We start from the raw sequence: 18,730 nt of genomic DNA on the forward strand, positions 1-18,730 counted from the left end.
GTTCCTCTCCTGAGCAGGGCTTGCTGGTCCTGAACGCACACACTCGTGTCCATCACTAAACACATGTATTGATGTTTGCCTCCTAGAGTACACGTGAACCGAGTTAGAGAGGAGCACTCCAGCCCCTGGCCCTTGGCCAATAGTTAATACCTGCTAACGTTTTTCTCTTTCTAGAAGACAGGGTACATTCAGATGTCTGATCTCTGATTCCCATCTTAACTCGGCAAGACAAATGTCATCATTTCCAATTTGCCAGTGAGCAAGCTGGTGTGCGGGACCGGCTGGCGCCCCTCGAGCGGCCATGGCAGTGACTGTTGGTGTCCCCTCTCTCCTCCTCTTTCTGAGCACCTCTTCTCTCTCTTCTCCATCTTTTCTCATAGTTTTCTCTTGTTAGAAAGAGCCAAAGATCCCAGGCTGTCCTCTTTCAGTGGTCACCAGGCCTGGCCTTCCGTCCATCATTTAGTTAGACAGAGATCTTTGACACAGAAGGCAGAAGTGAGCTTTTGGAGTTGACTGTCGATTTGAGCCACTTAGTCTGTCCCCTGCGTGTACTAAGAGCCGTTGGGAAGTGACAGAACAGGGTGCTTTTCCCGCCAGAAGCCAGAGGCCCTGCCCACATTCCTGTGTGTCCTTCCCAATGACTCTGGGCCACAATGCCTGTGCTGTTGGTGTTAAAGGGAGGTCAACTGGTCTCTAAAGCTTCCCAATGAATCAGGAATGATCAGAACTCAAACCTCAAGGGGCTGGGAAGGTGGCTCAGTGGTAGAGCGCTTGCCTTGCATGTATGAGGCCCTGGGTTCTATTCCTTAGCTCCACATAAGCAAAAAGAAAAAGCCGGAAGTGGCGCTGTGGCTCAAGTGGTAGAGCGCTCGCCTTGAGCTGAAGAGCTGAGGGACAGCGCCCAGGCCCAGAGTTCAAGTCCCACGACCGGACCAAAAAAAAAAAAAGTCAAACCTCAAATCAGGATTCTAAAGTCTTGCTCTGTAGGACACAGTTCATTTGAAATTCCAGCTTTTCAACAGCTTGCGGAGCATGTGGCCCACAGGACTGAAATGAGACAAGTGGAAGCCGATGCTGGTCCCCTGCCCCAGCCAGCTGCGGGCCCTGAGGACGCCATGAGTTTCCTGGGACCAAACTCAATTGGACTTGGAAGATCCTTCAGACCAGTCTGTGCTTCCAGGATTTATAATGTACTGCATAGACGGATACACTTTTTTTTTTTTTTTTTTTGGTGCTGACCCTGGGGCTGGAACTCGGTGTTGTCCCTGAGCCTTTTTGCTCAAGGCTAGCGCTCTACCCTTTGGGCCCCAGCTCCACTTCCTACTTGTTGGTAGTTAATTAGAAATAAGAGTCTCTCAGACTGGCTTTGAACTATGATCCTCAGATCTCAGTCTCCTGGGCAGCTAGGATGACAGGCATGAGCCACCGGCGCCCAGCGAGATAAACTTCTGAAAGTTGGGGTGTGTGCGTGGGACCTCACACTGGGTGCTTGTGTCCAGGTGTGTTCAGGGCTGGCAGGAGAGGGAGGCAGCGCATTGGGAGACTGGCTGAAACATCCCACTAGTGGACTCGGAGCTGAGAGCAGCATGGGGGTACTGAGGGCTATGACTCAGTAGCGGCCGACAGGTAGGAGGAAGAAGTGAAAACCAGCGACCAGGCACTGGAGGCCTCGTGTCCAAGTGCAGCGAGTTAGCAGGAGACCAGGACAGCGGGGAGTGAGCCAGACTGAGAAGCAGGAACTCAGCCGTCCCCCAACGGGGGCCTGTCAGCTCACACTTGCCCCCATGAGTAGGCAGCCAGGGGTCTGGGGGGTCCTACAAAGGCTGACGCTGCCCCAGGCCTGGCCTGGCCTCTGGGAGAGGCAGGGAGGTTTGGGTAAAACGGCGGGGATCGCAGCCTCCAGAGCAAGCCCGTGGGCGCACTGGAGGAATGGAGTTGACAGCCCAGAGGTTCCCAACGCTGCAGCCAGAACATGACGCAAGGGCAGCTGCCGGCCGCGGAGCCCCCCCCCCCCCGCCCCAAGCCAGGCAGCCGCTGTCCAAGGGAGGATGAGGTTCATCCTCCTTCCTGTTCACCGGGCAAAGACCAGAACTTGCAACCAAACATCCCCAAACTCCAGCTTCCTCTGGTTATCTCTGGAATCTTGCAAGTACTTTATGTTGTTTTCTGTTAAAAAGTAAACAGGGTTACTAGTGACAGAAAAAAATAAATACAAAGACTCTCCACATCCGTTCCCGCAGCCACACCAGGCTCGCATGGGAGCTTGCGGGGAGCTTTGTACAGATCGGAAGCGTTGCGCTGTGCTGGTGTTCAGGTCCTGGTGACCTGTTTCTGGCCTGGCCGGCGTGTATCTATGCACACAGACCCCGCTGTGCCGCACCCTCAGCTTAATTCCTGTTCTTCCGCAAGGTCATAGTGAAGTCTGCTTTCTTTAATCAGATTTTCGTGGCCTGATCCTCATTTTCTTTTTGTAACCGTGACTCTGTTTTCCTTCCTTGCTTTCGTATTTCACTTGTAAGTGACTGTAGAATTCAGTTGCTACAAAGAAAGTTCTGTCAACAACATGCCTGATAATCCCAAAGTTGAGACTTGGAAAGTGGCAAGGCCAAGGAAGAGTGACACGGGCCTTGGTGACAGGCCAGGGCCATCTGGTCCCCAGGTGATGGATTATTTCCAGGGCTTGTCCCTTGTGAACCTGGTATCCCTTCTCGAAGGGACCTTCTACCTTCCCGCCTGGACCCAGGCAGCTGGCCTTGTGCAAATGCCACCGGGAGAGACCTGAGCAGCACACGCACAGGGCGGTGCGTCTCGCCTCATTGCTCACCGGCACAGTTTCGGCATAGATCAGCCTCTGAACGTCGGGCTCTAGTTTCACTTCCTGGAGCTCCCCAGTGCCAGGAAATTTTCTCTTGGGTCTGGTTAATCAGAGCCCAGGTCCCTCCCACATAGGCCCCACCCACCCCGCTCACCCCCAGCCCTGATGCCAGCCAGAATCACCACCGAGACATCAGTGAGCTGGCGCCATGGAATTTCCCCCAAGTCACTCGCCCTTCCTTGGATGCATTTTAGAACAGAAGTCCAAAGCACGTCCTCTGAGCGATTCCACCTCGCCCCTCCCCGTCCCCGGCCAGGCATCCCAGCCCACCTAGGAAGCACGTGGCCCTCAGCAGTGTTCTGGCCTCGATGCTCCTGCAGAACCAGCATTAGCACAAAGAGCAGGTCAGCAGAGCGTCCTTCTGGGGCTCTTGCTGCCTGGAGCCGAAGGCTGGACGCCTTCTACCTGATCAGCACAGTTCCCCACCCCACCCCACCCCGCAACACCTCTTCTCTTGTCCTCAGGTCCATGTCTGACCCCCAGTGTTTTTCTAATTCCCCTTCTCTACACCTGACCCCTCCCATGCACACACCTTTTTTTTTGCTGGTTCCTAGACTTGAACTCGGGGCCTCACATTGCCCCTCAGCTCGCTTGTTAGGCTGGCCTTCTGCCATTTGAGCCCCACGTCTAGTCCAGCTTTTTTGCTGGCTAGTTTAAGATAGAATCGTGCCGACTTTTCTGTCTAGGCTGGCTTCAAACACAGTTCCTGGTCTCAACCTCTTGAGTAGCCAGGATTCAAGTATGAGCCACCAGAGCCCAGTTCCACCTGACCCCCGATGGTAGGGGGTTTGTCTGTCCATTGTGACCACTCTTCCCCCCTGCCCCCGTCCATCCCTATGCAAACTACAGCTCTCAATCCATCATTCAGGACAGTGGTCCAGACCTCTGGATGGACAGTCCAGCCACCCTTAAACAGCCCCTTCTCCCGTGGATCCTTGCCCACCCTCCATGCCTGAGGGCCATGGCTCCACGTGGGAGTCTTGTTTGTTCTTCTTCTCTGTAGCAGCTCCAAACAGCCTGTCCTCTCCTGATGTCCCCTTCAGGTACATGCCTATATCATCAGCTACCTGAAGAAAGAGATGCCCAATGTATTTGGAAAGGAAAACAAGAAGCGAGAACTCATCAGCAGGCTGCCAGAAATCTACATCCAACTGCAGCGAGAATACCAGATCTCTGCCGGGGACTTCCCTGAGGTCAAGGCCATGCAGGTACTGGGAGCCTGGGACAGAGAGGGTGGAAATGCTGCAACACATCAGCCAGCTGTTTATGGGGGACACAATGAGGGTTTCGCAGTTTAGGATGAAGGAGAACGTGACGGATTCATCTGAATGGAGATCCAGAAGGATAAATTCCTGTGAGCCAAGTAGAAATCCCCCATCTTTTAAGACCTTTAGCTAGACAGGTCAATCGTTCCCATGAGAAAGTCACATGAGCAGCCTGGCCAGAGGGAATGTGATTTATGGCACAGATGTGTGCATGCTCCAAAACACACACCTTTACAGCTGGTTCTTAATCGTCCTGCAACCAAGGAGAATGAATCCCAGGGCTGATGCACTGGCAATGTTTAAACAGCAGGGGGCAGCAGAGACCTCCAGCCTGTTCTTAACCCTCCGCGTGTCTCTAAACCACCCTGGCAAACATAGGGAACTCCTGAGGCAGAAGACGTTCCAGGCTCTTGGGCTTGGTGCAGAGGGATGTGTGTTTTCCTCCCCTGTACGTAATCATCTCAATTTAAAAAAAAAAAAAAAAAAGAGCAGCTGTTTTGGAGCAACCATGCCGGTGCTCCTGCTCTTCTGGCGGGCAACGATGTGGGTGTTTTATATTCCGTCCTCCCTGGCCAGGCCTGTGGGGCCACAGGGGCAGGGGCGTGGGGGTTATTTCCTGTGTGTTTCCGTGGCAGGAATGGTAGCTGCTTTCTGGTCATTTCCAGAGCTCTGCCCTCGGAATCCAGTTAGGGGGGCTATCCTCCTCCTGCGTCCTCTACCCAGACACAAGGGCATTGTGTGCTCAGGGCGCGGCGCGATCCTGAGGACAGGGTAGGTGTTTGTGCACCCAGGGGAATCCAGACTGCTTACCCAGCAGCACTGGGATTTTTGTGTAGGAAGTCTCTTCCTCCTCTTCTCTTCACCCTCCTCCTCCTCAGCTCACTGCTTGGTCCCCTCGGCTGAAGTAGGCACCGGTAGCAGGAGCCAGAATGCTGGGGTTGGGGGGTGGGGGCCGTGCTAGTACCTCTAATCAGCCAGAGGTGATGAAGGACACAGGAGCCTTTAGAAAGCAGCCTGGTCTACCCACCGCTCGGGGAGGAACCCGGCCCACACTGAGTTCCAGTGCAGCCATCAAGCGTGCGGAAGACACAACAGGCTGTGCAGCTTTGGCCTTGTCCCCCGGCCGTCTAAGTTCAGGGCTCCCCATCTACATTCAACACACCCTGGAGGCCACGATTTTGGTTCTGTGTTTGGAACAGTGACCACATCCAGCTACAGGGGACAGAGTAAATAGGAATGGCCTGTCCATGTCGTGTGGCTGTTAGGAACAAGGTTTAATAAGAAGAAACACCATGGACAGAGAAGACACATTATCTCTTTGAAATGCAGATTGACAGTGTGATTGTATATTACAGAGAAAGCCTGTAAATAAGTAGGAATGTAGGACGAGAAGTATTAGCAGAGACTATTTTTGAGTGCTTGTATAAATTATTTTGTTTTTATTTTTGCTCACCAGTTTTTTTTCTCTTTTACAATAAACATATAGTGTCTATGTCTATGATAAAGACACACACACACACAAATTCCTAACAGCCTTTCACATTGCTCTATCCAAAGTCAGACTTTTTCCTTGAAATCTCCCTGCCTCGTCTCCAGAAAATCACATACCTGAACGGTCTCTCTGCTCCTTATAGAATTGTCCATACAGAAATACTTCATAAATTGTCCTTTAAAACAACAACAACCAAGCTGGGCGCTGGTGGCTCACGCCTGTAATCCTAGCTACTCAGGAGGCTGAGATCTGAGGATCGCGGTTCAAAGCCAGCTCGGGCAGGAAAGACTGTGAGACTCCTATCTCCAATAAACCACCAGAAAACCAGAAGTGACGCTGTAGCTCAAGTGGTAGAGCGCTCGCCCTGAGCTGAAGAGCTGAGGGACAGCACCCAGGCCCAGAGTTCAAGCCCCACGACCGACAAAAAAAAAAAAAAAACAACCAAAAAAAAAAAAACCATACCTGGAAATTTCTGTATTTACTCAGTAAAATTTCTAGGGAAAGCCAGATGCCCCTAATGCCAGGTCTCAGGTAGCTGGCACAGTTCAGGACCAGGGACAGTTCATCCTTTGTGATGGGCAGGTGTTTTCTGTCCTCCAGGAAGGCTGTGAACAGTAGGGAGAAGGAGGAGCCCCTAAAGACCTCGGAGCAACTGCGGATCTCAGAACTCTCAGTTCCTGTGTTTGAGGGGATGAACGCTTATCCCTCCTCATTATTTGCCTCTTCCCTTAACACTGGCTTTTTTCTGTTTCATGTTAACCCTTTTTTACTGTAAGTAAATTGGAATCCCTTTTCAAAGCCAGCAGAAACTAAACATCTGGGATGTTTTTCTTCCTTTACAATGTACACTCTAGCACACCAGTGTAGCTGGTGTATACTGGTGGTCCCTTCTGTGTGGGACACATAAATAGACCCTTTTTCAAGCTCTACTTGAAAAAGAAACTAACTAAAGCAGAAAAGGGCCAGGTGTCACTCAAGTGGCAAAGTGTAAATCCTCATACCACCAACAAAAAGGTAGGGGAAAGTTTTTCTCCGAGTTGGAGCAGTTGGAGCACACATCTAGCCCCAAAGATCAGCAGCTGTAGAAAAGTCTGTCACCGAGCGTGTGGTTTTCTCCTCCTGCAGGAACAGCTGGAGAACTATGACTTCACCAAATTCCACTCGCTGAAGCCCAAGCTGATCGAGGCCGTGGACAACATGCTGAGCAACAAGATCGCGTCCCTGATGAGCCTCATCAGCCAGGAGGAGATGAGCATGCCCACCCAGCTGGTGCAGGGCGGGGCCTTCGACGGCACCACCGAGGGCCCCTTCAACCAGGGCTACGGGGAGGGTGCCAAGGAGGGCGCCGACGACGAGGAGTGGGTGGTGGCCAAGGACAAGCCCGTCTACGACGAGCTCTTCTACACGCTGTCGCCCATCAACGGCAAGATATCGGGCGTCAACGCCAAGAAGGAAATGGTGACCTCCAAGCTGCCCAACAGTGTTCTGGGCAAGATCTGGAAGCTGGCCGACTGTGACTGCGATGGTATGCTGGACGAGGAGGAGTTCGCGCTGGCCAAGCACCTCATCAAGATCAAGCTCGATGGCTATGAGCTGCCCCACAGCCTGCCGCCCCACCTGGTGCCCCCGTCTCACAGGAAGTCCCTGCCAAAGGCCGACTGAGGGCGGCCAAGGAACAGGGCGGAGGGTTGGGGTGGGGGATGGGACTGGGGCTGCAGCCTGCTCTGCCGCTGACCCACTGAATGACTTCGGGCAAGGCCTCCGCCCTCTCTGTGCGCCTCAGCTTCCCCCTCGATCAAATTGGGAGGGCATATTTTAGATGCCAGATGAGCTCCTTTCACCTCTTAAACTCCCCGAATTTCTCTACGAGTTCTAGGAGGAAAGGGAGGATGGACGAGGACATTGCAAATTTTGAGAAGAAAAGGAAATTAGCCAAAGACAACTCACAAGCCCGGAGAAATTGGACAGGTGGCCGCGGGCTTGCTGGAGCTACAGGAAGCAAGCCAGGGCCTTACCTGAGTCTTGTGCACTGGGCTGGGCTGTGGTCATCATGAGCGTCCCAGCACCTGTCTATATCACAGGGCCCCAGGAGGCCGCAGAGATTGCTTATTTATTTCACCTAATGTGTTTCCTGCTCTATTTAGAGGAGACAGAGCAGAGAGTTCCTGCTCCCCCCAGACTGACTACCAAAGAGAAGATGGATGCCCAGCTCGGAGAGGAGGCACCGTGTCTGTGCCCTGTCCCTGCAGCACCCCCACCACAGCCTCCCCGCAACCCCCAAGCTGGATTCACATAGGAATTTTGGAGCTTGTAACCTTAACCCTGTTGGCATTTCAGCTCACGTTGATGTCGGGGGAATTTGCTTTGCTGATGAGCTTACCCAAGAGATTATAGCAGAGTCTAGGCAGACTTCAACTACAGCATGGAAAGGAGGTGATTCTCTTCCATAGTCAGTGTGGTCCACAGCCACCAAACGCCCCTAGATTTTTCTGGTGGATGCCAGGATTTAAATGCAGCAATCTTGCTGTGGGCCATATCCAAGGCCCTAGGGTCACTAGTGAGAGAATGTAAGAAAAGGGTTCAAGGGCCTCAGCCTTGCCCGGACTGTTGGATAGAAGACATCAGTCCGGTTGGAGTTCGACACTGAATGTTGTTGAAAAGTACATGTTCTTCAGAAATCCTTCTCCAAAAATCTTTTTGTAGGAAACCTTCTCAGAGTCCCTGAGCATCATTTCCACCTGCATGCCCACCTTGAGGTGGGCCGTGGCCACGGACCTTCCTGTTGCTCCTTCCGCAGGCCCGTGGGTAAAACCTCGAAGCCCACGTTCAGATGCCTGCCACCACTGCCCCTTCCGCTGGGGGACCCGGCTCTGGGAGGCAGGCAGGTTGTTTTCTGTGTTTTTCATGCCGTAGCCGAGAGCAACGAGCTAGCAATGGCTGCATCCCACACGGCCTGCCAGCCCCCAGAATGAATGGAACCAGAACAATTCCAGGGAGCCTTCCAAAAAACACATCTTTTTTTCTTTTTCTTTCACCTGCCTCTGGTGATATCTATGCACATTCCCTAACTTACTTTCTAAATAATTCAGTTTTCGGAGAAGCAATTACCTAGTATTATTTTTATCTTGGTGGGAAGCAGGGAGCCACCTCCAAGGCCAGCTTCTGGTTATTTTGGAAACAGAGTCTAGGAAATCTTTCTACCCAGGTCTCAGCCTCCTGTGTAACTAGGATTGCAGGCCTGAGCCACAAGCACCCAGCTGTGTAGTGTGGTTTGTAATCTGAATGAGCACTTTTTAATCACTAAGACACACGGTGGGGGTGGTGGTAGAGATTGCAGGGTCCCAGGGCTGTAAAATGAGCAGGATGGCTCTGTGAGCCAGCACAGTGGGGTCACCAGAGGGCAGCCTGTGGAGCCCCAGTTTGTCCAGAGTCTCAGTCAAGATGCCAGGGAGGGCAGGCTTTCTATTTAGGATTCTCCTGTTGCTTTAACTCTGCCCAGTTGTAATCTGTAACAAATATATGCACCTATTTACATCACGTGTGTGTAGATTTTTTTAATATTTGTCAGTTTGCTCACGCGTGAAGCTGGCCGAGTTGTGTCTCTAGAGGTTTTGTAAGGAACAATGGTGGAGCCCTAGGCTCTGGTTTCTCAGCTCCAGGAAACTTCTCAGGGCAGTGTGATCCTCAGCTTCCCGCTGGGGTCTGGTAATGTTCTCGGGTGTGGGAGGGATAATAACCCTCTTGTGTTGTTTTTAATTTTTTATTGTTGTCATATTAGTCACGTGAAGAGTACATTTTTTTTTTTGGTCGGTCATGGGGCTTGAACTCTGGGCTTGGGCGCTGTCCCTCAGCTCTTCAGCTCAAGGCAAGCGCTCTACCACTTGAGCCACAGCACCACTTGCAGTTTTGTAGTGTTCTAATGGAGATAAGAGTCTTACCGACTTTCCTGCCCGGGCTGGCTTTAAACCGCGATCCTCAGATCTCAGCCTCCTGCTAGGATTACAGGCGTGAGCCACCAGCGCCCGGCTAAGAGTGTATTACTTTTTGGACAACATCTCCCCCTTCCTTCACTCTCTCCCAGTGTTTCCCTCCCATCCTCACCCACAAGTCGTAGTTCATTTCACCATGGCATCTAGTATCACTGCTGCATTTGTCCACCCTTTGTCCCACCATTTCCATACTTCTCACCCTCCCCAAAAGAAAAGATGAAAACAGCAACAAAGGAAAATAAACATCTTGTTTCCATTTCCTCTTCTATAAGTATTAGTTAGTATGATCAGAGGCACATAGGCATTGTGTCTTTGGTCTCACTTGTGTGAATGCCCAGAACACTTTTCATAGTCTCTCTTACAACATGAAATCATGTATCATGTAAGGTTCTCAAGACCTACAGGTGAGGCAGAGATCAGGAAGAATGTGGTTCGGGGATAACCCCCGGCAAAAAGTTAGCAAGATCCCATCTCAACTTATAAACCTTGCATGGTAGTACACATCTATGGTGTCAGCTATACAGAAGGACATAGGAGGAGGATCCCAGTTCAGGCAAGCCCTAGGCAAAAACATGGAACCCTGTCTAAAAATAACTAAAGCAAAAAAGGGTGACGCCCTAAATTCAAAGCCTAGTACTGAAAAGAAAAAGCTCAGAACAAAGGTTAACAGGTTGGTGACCAAGCGAGGCTGGATGTCTTCAGGGACCAACATGAAGCCCCACTTCCTGCTCCACACACCTCACCCCAAGCACATTGCCCTCTCGGCTTTCTGTTGCTGGGACAGAGTTGCCTTAAAATAGGAAAGGTTGGCGTGGGCTCATGGTGGCAGAGTTTTTAGCTCGTGGTCAGCTGCTTCTGTGGCTTTGAACGTGAGATGAGGCAGAACATCAGTGGTAGCAGAGGAGGCTATTCACCTCATGGAGGCCAGGAAGGAAGGGAAGGCTAGTAGTGGGGGGTGGAGGAAGCGGGGAGGGACACAAACTCTGGACAAGATAGTCCCCAGTGAGCCACTTCCTCCAGCTAAGCCCCGCCTCCTCTAATAGTCCATTCGTCTGTGAATCATCACTGCGTGGTCTACTGATGATGTCTGAGCCCTTAACACCCAATCATGCTCCAGCCCCACTTGAATCCTGCTGTGCTGAGGACCTATCTTCCTTCCCTGAGTCTCCTTACAAACCACACAACTCATGTCACCCAGTTTTCAAAATAACCCCTCAGTGTGTTTATACACAGGACGTGTGTCAGTATTTAAACTCTAGACCAGAATGCTTGCCCTGGTTCCAAAGAAAATCTCCAAGTCCTATTTTCACCCGGCCCATGGCATCGTGTAACAGGCCTGTGCAGCCCTGAGTTAGGGGAAGAGAGTGCTCCGCCTGCTCCTCCCATCTGTCACCTCCCGAGCTGTAAGCTGCTAATGAGGCCACTGAGCCCAACTGAAAAGACGCTTCACTCAGCAGAACCCCTAGCTCTGTGGGGGACACAGGTGGCCCAGTGGCTCCAGCCCCAAAGTGTGGTCCACTTCTTTCCTCCGAAGACTCAACTCGCGGATGCTCACTTGGCCTGAGCCAGGCCCTCCATCCCTCCAGGGCTGGCTTTACTCACTCAGGCCCTCGGCCTTTTCCATTGGTAGAGAGCAGCTTTGTTTCAGGTCTGTGGTTGGGCGGCCTGGGGTTGTTGAATTCCTGCGTGTGTCGCAGGGTTGGGTCATAAGCCTCCCTCCACTCCTCCCCTACCTGCAGCTCACAGACCTTTCTCCTTATTCTATGGGTCCCCTAAGGGCTGGCTTCTCTCAGGGAGCCTGTGTCCCAAATACCTTGCCCAGGGCAGGCTGCTTCCCAAGTCAGAGCCTGCCATCTGCCGCCCAGGCCTTTCCTGCCCACCACCGCCCTCGGTCACACAACGAATTGCTGTGAACACAATGAATTGCTGTGAACATAAGGATGACTTTTAACTGTGTTATTTTCTCTTGCTGTAACAAAAATAAATATATACCTTCTTTCAACAGATAACCATTGAGTTTATTCAAGTAACCAAAGACCTAATGTAAGAGTTTCAGGTTAGAGATCATTTAGCCAGTGCAGTGTCTACACAACAGGGCTTTTTTTTTTTTTCTTGTAATGTCACAAGTGTCAAGAGAAAACAGTAAACGTATCAATAAACGTATGAAACAATCGCCTCTTGTCTCTGGGGTTCTGGCCACTGCGTGGCTCTCCCGAGCAAAGCCTGTGTCCCTTAGGCTCATTTTGAGGGGAGGTGAAGGGGTCAGGGAGACAGTGTGGCCTCCCCTTCACGCCGTCCTTTATCCCCAACTCTTCCCACACCCTTCCTCTGGTGACTCCCACCAAGGGGCAGCTGGCTGTAGTGGGAGGCTGAGAACCAAGACAGGGGAATCTGGCCCTGGGAGCTTCAAGGGTTCGAGTGGCCCCTAGAGGCGCAGGCCTGCCTGATATAAACCCCCAAGCTTGCTGACCCCAGGGAGGAGCACCTGGCGGCCTGGCCTCACGTGTACCCCAACAGCACACACTGGGCCCCCCTCTGCCCCCGTGCCCATCCACCCTGCTAGTGATACAGACCTCCACGCATCTCTGAGCCAAGAATCTGGGTGAGAAACTCCCTCCTGATCACAGAAAAAAGCTTCAGAAATGAACTTGGGACCCAATTTAACCCTCTGAGAACCAGGACCCCCGCCTGACCACAGGGGAAGCTTTCCAGGGGGCGGCATGGAAGATGGAGGAGACCCTCCAGCAATGGGTCTGGGGAATTCTGGAGCCACCTCCTCCTGTCTGGGCCACGCCCTGGAGCAGGGGGGAGGACAATGTTGCCTGTGTATCATTACCCCTGGCAGCTTGGAGCAAAGGGGGGGAGGGAGGGGCAGCTCCACCCTGGCCTCTCTGAGCCTCTTCCTCCAGGCCCAGCCTCTGCTGACTGCCATCACAGCCGACCAGCAGGGCTCCTCCCCGGGCTCCTCCACGCACCAGACATCGCCAAAGGTGAGCAGCTCGGTCTCCTTTCCACTCGCGCTCACCAACCCAAGGAGCGGAGTCAGATTGCTGTGGCTGAGGGACTGGCAGCCAGGATTCTTGAGAAGAACCTGGAAGGTGGGGATGGGCAAATGGGTCCTGGATACCAGCCCAGGAGCACCGGACCTCGCTTGTCTAGGCTCCAGGTCACAAACCATACCATGGGGCTAGGCTTAGCCCCAGACCCCCCCCACATACCCCCAGCAGAGAGCTCCTCAGTACCCACCCTCCACACCCAGGCCCAACATAGGTCTCACCCCACCCAGGTCCCACCATGGCCTCTGACTATGAGGCGGGCCATATCCGAAAGCTGCAGAGTCGACACGCACGCGTGCAAGAGAAGACATTCACCAAGTGGGTCAATAACATCTTCCGGCTGAGCCAGGTGAGCGGGGCTGGGGGGGGGGGCTGCTGTGGCCTCTACAGCAGAGCTAAGGACAGAGGCCTTTCCTTTGGGGTTCCCAGGGGAGACGGGGCTGCTCTCTTACCTACCCCACCTGCTCCCCAGGTGGGCATCAGGATCCAGAACCTGTACACGGAGCTGGCCGATGGCACCCGCCTGCTGCGGCTGCTGGAGCTCATCTCGGGAGAGGCCCTGCCGCCGCCCAGCCACGGCCGCCTGCGCGTGCACTTCCTGGAGAACAACAGCCGGGCACTGGCCTTCCTCAGGGCCAAGGTGTGTGCAGGGCACGGCCGCAAAGCAGGGCGCTAGCTGGGTGGCTGGGCAGGCGGGAGAGGATCTGGGACTAAACATTAAAGGCCTAGCAAGGATGCAGCAGACATAACAGCAAAAGTGTCCTGACTTGGACAGCCCCCAGCCAGCTGCAGTGCAGCCACCTACTGTAATAGGCCTGGAAAGGTCGCTGTCTCATAAGGGACAATGCAGGATACTGTGCTAAACAAATCTGTCTTCTCATTTCACACATGTGGACCCAGAGGCCGGGATGACTCAGCCGCTAAATCCGCGGAGCCGTGGAGGGGGGCGGGGGGGAGAAGAGCTTCCACACATAGGAAGATTTGAGAAAGAGACTGGACGAAGAGATGGTCACTAAAAGGAAGGAAGAGCCAGGCATCAGTGGCTTATGCCTGTAATCGTAGCTACTTGAGAGGCTGAGAATTGGAGGATCAAGATTAGAAGCCAGCCTGGACAGAAATAGTCTTAAAACTCCATCTCCAATTAACCAGCACAATGCCAGACTGGAGGCATGGTTCAAGTAGTAGAGCACTAGAGAGGTCTCAAGGCCCTGAGTTCAAGCCCTAAAGAGAAAAAGCAAGCGCTCTAAGAGCTCCTTTTATGTCTACTGGGAAACTAGCTCCTGGCCTTGCTCTGATTCTGGCGTGTGTGTGCAGGGTGCACACCTCCTGATGGAGGTTCCCAGCGGCTCCCCGGGGCTGAGGACAGAAGACACCAAAGTCACAGGAAGGGCACCACTGTGGGTCCAGCCAGCTACAGAAAGAGCCAGGCCCTTGAGGTGCTGGGGGCAGTGGCCTGAGAGTCAGCTCTCCTGGAGCTCTGGCTACAGCAGGTCACTGCTGAGTGGGAGGGAGGCAGGCATGGTCAGGACAAGGGAGCCCTCCCCCCAGATCCCCCCAGCTCCCCCCATGCCCAGGGAGCCCTCCCCCCAGCTCCCCCCACGCCCGGGCACACGTGTGCTCATGCACACGAGCTTAACTAGCAGCAGGAGTGAACCATCGTCATTACAGAAACCTCACCACATGCTGAGCTCCGGGCCAGGCCCTGGGATGTGACGTGCAAAGCCCAGCTCTGCCCACTGAGCCTGTCAGCTCAGTGGGGTACAGACTCATAGTACCCAAGACGCCTCTGAGAAGCCCACGGGCCTGGGTGCGGTGTGATTCGGGGTGATGAACAGAGTGTGACAATGGAGCCCCAGGTAGCCAGGGCCAGGTCCTCTGGGGCCTGGGTGTTCATTCCGTCCTGCTCTCCCCTTGATTCCTCCATCCTCCTGTGCAAGTGACAAGCTGTGGGGCAGAGGCTCCACGGAAGAGCATGGCAGGTGTTTGTTGAGTCTGACTGCATGGGGCTCGAGACTCAAGTTCCTAAAGGTTCCATTGGATGAAAATGAAAATCTAATAGGACTGGGATTCCAGTGTAATGCCAGGACCCCAATACCCCTAGGGACCTCAGGGTTCCCCAGGACGTGGAGGCCGACACTGATGTGGTCTGTTTAGCTTGCACATTTGCTATTAATGACCTCTCGTTTCCGACTCCTGTAGCTGAACCAGTGACTTTGGCCCCGGTTTAACCTGTGTTTCGTGTCTGGGGTCCCTTACCCAGGGACCCAGCCCAGTATACCAGGCTCTAGGCCATCATCCAGAGTGGGTGTGGACCAAGCTATCTCTTTCTTGGCCTGGTCTGATGCCCATTCTCCCTAAGGGAGACCCCCCTTGGATTCCAGGGCCCTCCCAACCTGACAGCACCCCTCTGAACTTCTGGTTCCTCTGATTCCTGGGGACCACAGGCTTCATGGCTCAGCCCAGCCAACGGTGCCTGCCCCATCCCCACCCCCAGGTGCCTATTCCTCTCATCGGACCAGAGAACATCGTGGATGGAGACCAGTCGCTCATCCTGGGGCTCCTGTGGATCATCATTCTGCGGTTCCAGATTTCCCACATCTCCCTGGACAGGGTATGTCTGAGCCCACCACCGTGACCCAGCCCAACCCTGCCCACCCCACCCCACCCCGGGTTCCCAGGGGCCGCTCTGTGATTCCCACAGCAGGTCTTGGCGTGTATGATTTCAGTATTCAACCCAGAATGCTGGAAATGTTGCTAAAGCCTGAAGGGAGGACTGGAATCGGTCCTCAGACCCAGCCTGGGCAAGTCATCCACGAAGGAGGGGTTGGGTGGCTGCCGGGCACCCGCTTCCACCCCTGGTCTGTTGTGCCCTGCTTGGAGATGGAACCCTTAACTCTCAGGCTCCATACCGCCCATCAGGGGAAATGAAACACATAAAGCCCCCATATCCCGAACACCTGTGGTCCCTGACTTTTCCCGTCCTACCTCTTTTCCCCTGCAACCAGATCAGAAAGAATCAAGAGAAAATTAGATACATGTGTCCATTTTCGCAGTTTTAGGATTTCTCCAACACCACCTGAAATTCCATTCTGTAAGTTAGGAAAACAATGAAACCCAAATGAAAAGAAGCCAAGGCTCGGCTGGAAACCCTGGGCCATTGTGGGAGGGGATGGAAAGCAGATCCACTGAGGCCTTCCACAGCCTGCAGCAGCCCCGGACATTGAAACCTCTGTCAGAGATTTAGGGTGCAGACTACCCCCACCCCTACTGGGGACCCCCAAACAACGTCCTGATCTCTGACTGACTGTACTTCCTTGTCACTGAAGAATGTAAACACCAACCTTGGTACCTACTACAAGGGCCCACAAAAAGCCTGTGGTGAGCTGGGCACTGGTGGTTCACGCCACCGATGTAATCCCAGCTGTAATCCCAGCTAGTCAGGAGGCTGAGAACTGAGGATCACGGTTCAAAGCCAGCCCGGGCAGGAAAGGCCGTGAGACTCTTATTTCCAATAAACCACTTGGAAAACCGGAAGTGGTGCTGTGGCTCAAGTGGTAGAGCACTCGCCTTGAGCTGAAGAGCTGAGGGACAGCGCCCAGGCCCAGAGTTCAAGCCCCATGACTGACCAAAAAAAAATAAATAAATAAAAGTAATCCTGAGTGATAGGAAAGGACCTTCATGCTGTGAAGCCCCAGGTTAGCTAGCTTCATGACCGGCCTCTCAGAAGGACTCAGAACTAAGAGCCCCTCCCATATGTGGCCATCAGTTGCAAAGTGAAGCCTGCTGCTCTGCGCTAATAGCTTGCAGGCTCGGGGCTTCCAGGTGCTGCCCATCCCCACCCTCCCCGGATAAAATCAGGTAAGAGGAAGTGCACTCCACCCATACCCACCACACACAGTGGCCGCCCTGCCCTGCCAGGAGGAGTTTGGAGCCAGCGCAACCCAGCTGTCCGCCAAGGAAGCTCTGCTTATTTGGTGCCAGCGGAAGACAGCCAGCTACGCCAACGTGGACATCACCGACTTCTCGCACAGCTGGAGTGACGGGCTGGGTTTTAACGCTCTCCTCCATGCGCACAGGTACAGCCCCAGCCTCGTGTCTAGGCCCAGAGCTCCTGCCCCTTCTCCATGTCCCCCCCCCCAATCCCTGGGCTTTGAGAAGTAAAGCGGGTTGGAGTCTTGAGTCTTTGCTCTAGGGCAGGCCACAGAGATGGCCGGGTTTGCCTTTGACCCCTGCCTTCTCCACCGTCTGAGCCACTGGCTTCCTTTCACTACACTCTCCCTGGCTAGAGCCAGCTCGGCTTGGACTTCCTCCCCTACCCCCAGCCCAGCCCTGTGCCAGATGAACCTTCCTCTCCCGCGGGCTCCTACTCGTCCTTCAAACCCAGGTGTCAGCGAACTCCAGCAGAGCAAACGCTGAAAAGCGCTTCCCGCCTCTGTCCGCCCAGGCCAGACCTGCTAGATTATAGCTCCCTGCGGCCCGAGCGCGCGCTGCACAACCTGGCGTCGGCCTTCCACGTGGCTGAGCGGGAGCTCGGCATTGCCCAGCTGCTGGACCCCGAGGACGTGGCCGCTCCACAGCCAGACGAGCGCTCCATCATGACCTACGTCTCCCTCTACTACCACTGCCTCTCCCGCCTGCACCACGGGCAGACGGTGCAGAAGAGACTCGCCAAGGTCCGGAATCAAGGCCACACATACCTGCTGTGAGGCCTTGGCCAAGTTGCCTAAGTTCTCTGAGCTCCACTGGTAACAGGAGCTGATGATGCATGGATTGTCGCGTGTGTGAAGTGCCCGTCTGGCAGACTCGGGTGGACAGGGGACCGGTGCCCTCTTCTGTCCTGTCCCCTCTTTGTCACTCACAAACTGTTAAGCTCCTAATGGGATTAAAAAGGTTAGGAAGCCAGCGTCTGCGAAGGCAGGCGGAGCAGAGGCCCTGCTGGGTCAGGGGTGACCCCGGACCCATGTTTTTGGGAGGGTCTCTCACTCTCTGGATACGATGGCACAGACTGAGGCCCGGGAAGGCTGTTGTGCCGGTTAGTGCCGGGGATGGTGTGGGGGGAGGCGCTACAGGCTGTTTTGGCAGAGTGGGGGGGGGCGGCACAGGGAAGAGCAGGAGGACCAGAAAGAGGGGCAGCGTGGAGGCAGCTAGAGCAGGCAAAGTGAGATAGAGAAAGACAAGCCCTCGGCAGTCATGCCTGCGTCTGACGGAGCCATGCCTCCTCTTCCCTGGGTGCTGGGGGGCGGGCGGTGTACCCCCTGCTGTAGGATGAGCCACAGCCCACTTGGGCAACGCTGGCTAACACCCAGCATGCAACAGGAGACACATGGCAAGCCTGCCCCCTTCTTGGGGGTGTGGGGGAGCCCTGATTCTCCCTCTGCACCCCCACCAGATCTTACTTCAGCTCCAGGAGACCGAGGCGCTGCAGACTCAGTACGAGCAGCTGGTGGCCGACCTGCTCCGCTGGATCACAGAGAAGCAGATGCAGCTGGACGCCAGGGATTTCCCGGACTCCCTGCCTGCCATGCGCCAGCTGCTAGCGGCCTTTGCCTGCTTCCGCACCCAGGAAAAGCCGCCCAGACTGCAGCAGCGGGGAGCCGCCGAGGCCCTGCTCTTCCGGCTGCAGACTGCTCTCCGGGCCCAGAACCGCAGGCCCTACCTGCCTCCAGAGGGCCTGAGCCTGGCAGAGCTCTCCCAGCGCTGGTCAGGGCTGCAGCGGGCAGAGGCGGCCCGGAGCCAGGCCCTGCAGCAGAGACTACTAAAGCTAGAGCGACTGGAAACTCTGGCCGGGCGCTTCCAGCGCAAGGCAGCCCTCCGGGAAAGCTTCCTAAAGGATTCAGAGCAGGCTCTGGACCAGACCAGGGCCCCCCCAGCCAGCTCAGTCACCGTGGAGGCAGCCTCCCAGAGGCTGGGCATGCTGGAGGCCAGCATCCTGCCCCAGGAAGGACGTTTCCAGGCCCTGGCTGAGATTGCAGACATCCTCCGGCAGGAGCAGTATCACAGCTGGGCAGATGTGGTCTACAGGTAAGCCTCAAGCCTAGGATCCATTCTCACAA

The 18,730-nt window shown here is 54.4% G+C and overlaps 2 protein-coding genes across 2 annotated transcripts in view; both read left to right on the forward strand.

The window, feature by feature from the left end:
* The window catches only part of Ehd4 (EH-domain containing 4), a 52,226-nt gene extending 43,425 nt beyond the window's left edge, over window positions 1-8,801 (forward strand). Inside the window, exons 6-7 of the mRNA XM_013009989.1 lie at window positions 3,919-4,083; window positions 6,758-8,801. Coding sequence (XP_012865443.1) covers window positions 3,919-4,083; window positions 6,758-7,294 — 702 coding nt within the window. The 3' untranslated portion in view covers window positions 7,295-8,801. The remainder of the gene's footprint in view (window positions 1-3,918; window positions 4,084-6,757) is intronic.
* Window positions 8,802-12,341: 3,540 nt separating this feature from the next.
* Window positions 12,342-18,730, forward strand: part of Sptbn5 (spectrin, beta, non-erythrocytic 5) — a 34,798-nt gene continuing 28,409 nt past the window's right edge. Inside the window, exons 1-8 of the mRNA XM_013009990.1 lie at window positions 12,342-12,611; window positions 12,656-12,719; window positions 12,908-13,026; window positions 13,150-13,317; window positions 15,172-15,288; window positions 16,596-16,753; window positions 17,122-17,350; window positions 18,067-18,698. Of these exons, the coding sequence (XP_012865444.1) occupies window positions 12,342-12,611; window positions 12,656-12,719; window positions 12,908-13,026; window positions 13,150-13,317; window positions 15,172-15,288; window positions 16,596-16,753; window positions 17,122-17,350; window positions 18,067-18,698 (1,757 nt within the window). The remainder of the gene's footprint in view (window positions 12,612-12,655; window positions 12,720-12,907; window positions 13,027-13,149; window positions 13,318-15,171; window positions 15,289-16,595; window positions 16,754-17,121; window positions 17,351-18,066; window positions 18,699-18,730) is intronic.

The sequence above is a fragment of the Dipodomys ordii genome, unplaced genomic scaffold (genome assembly GCF_000151885.1).
Source record: "Dipodomys ordii isolate 6190 unplaced genomic scaffold, Dord_2.0 Scaffold11, whole genome shotgun sequence".
Taxonomy (NCBI): domain Eukaryota; kingdom Metazoa; phylum Chordata; class Mammalia; order Rodentia; family Heteromyidae; genus Dipodomys; species Dipodomys ordii.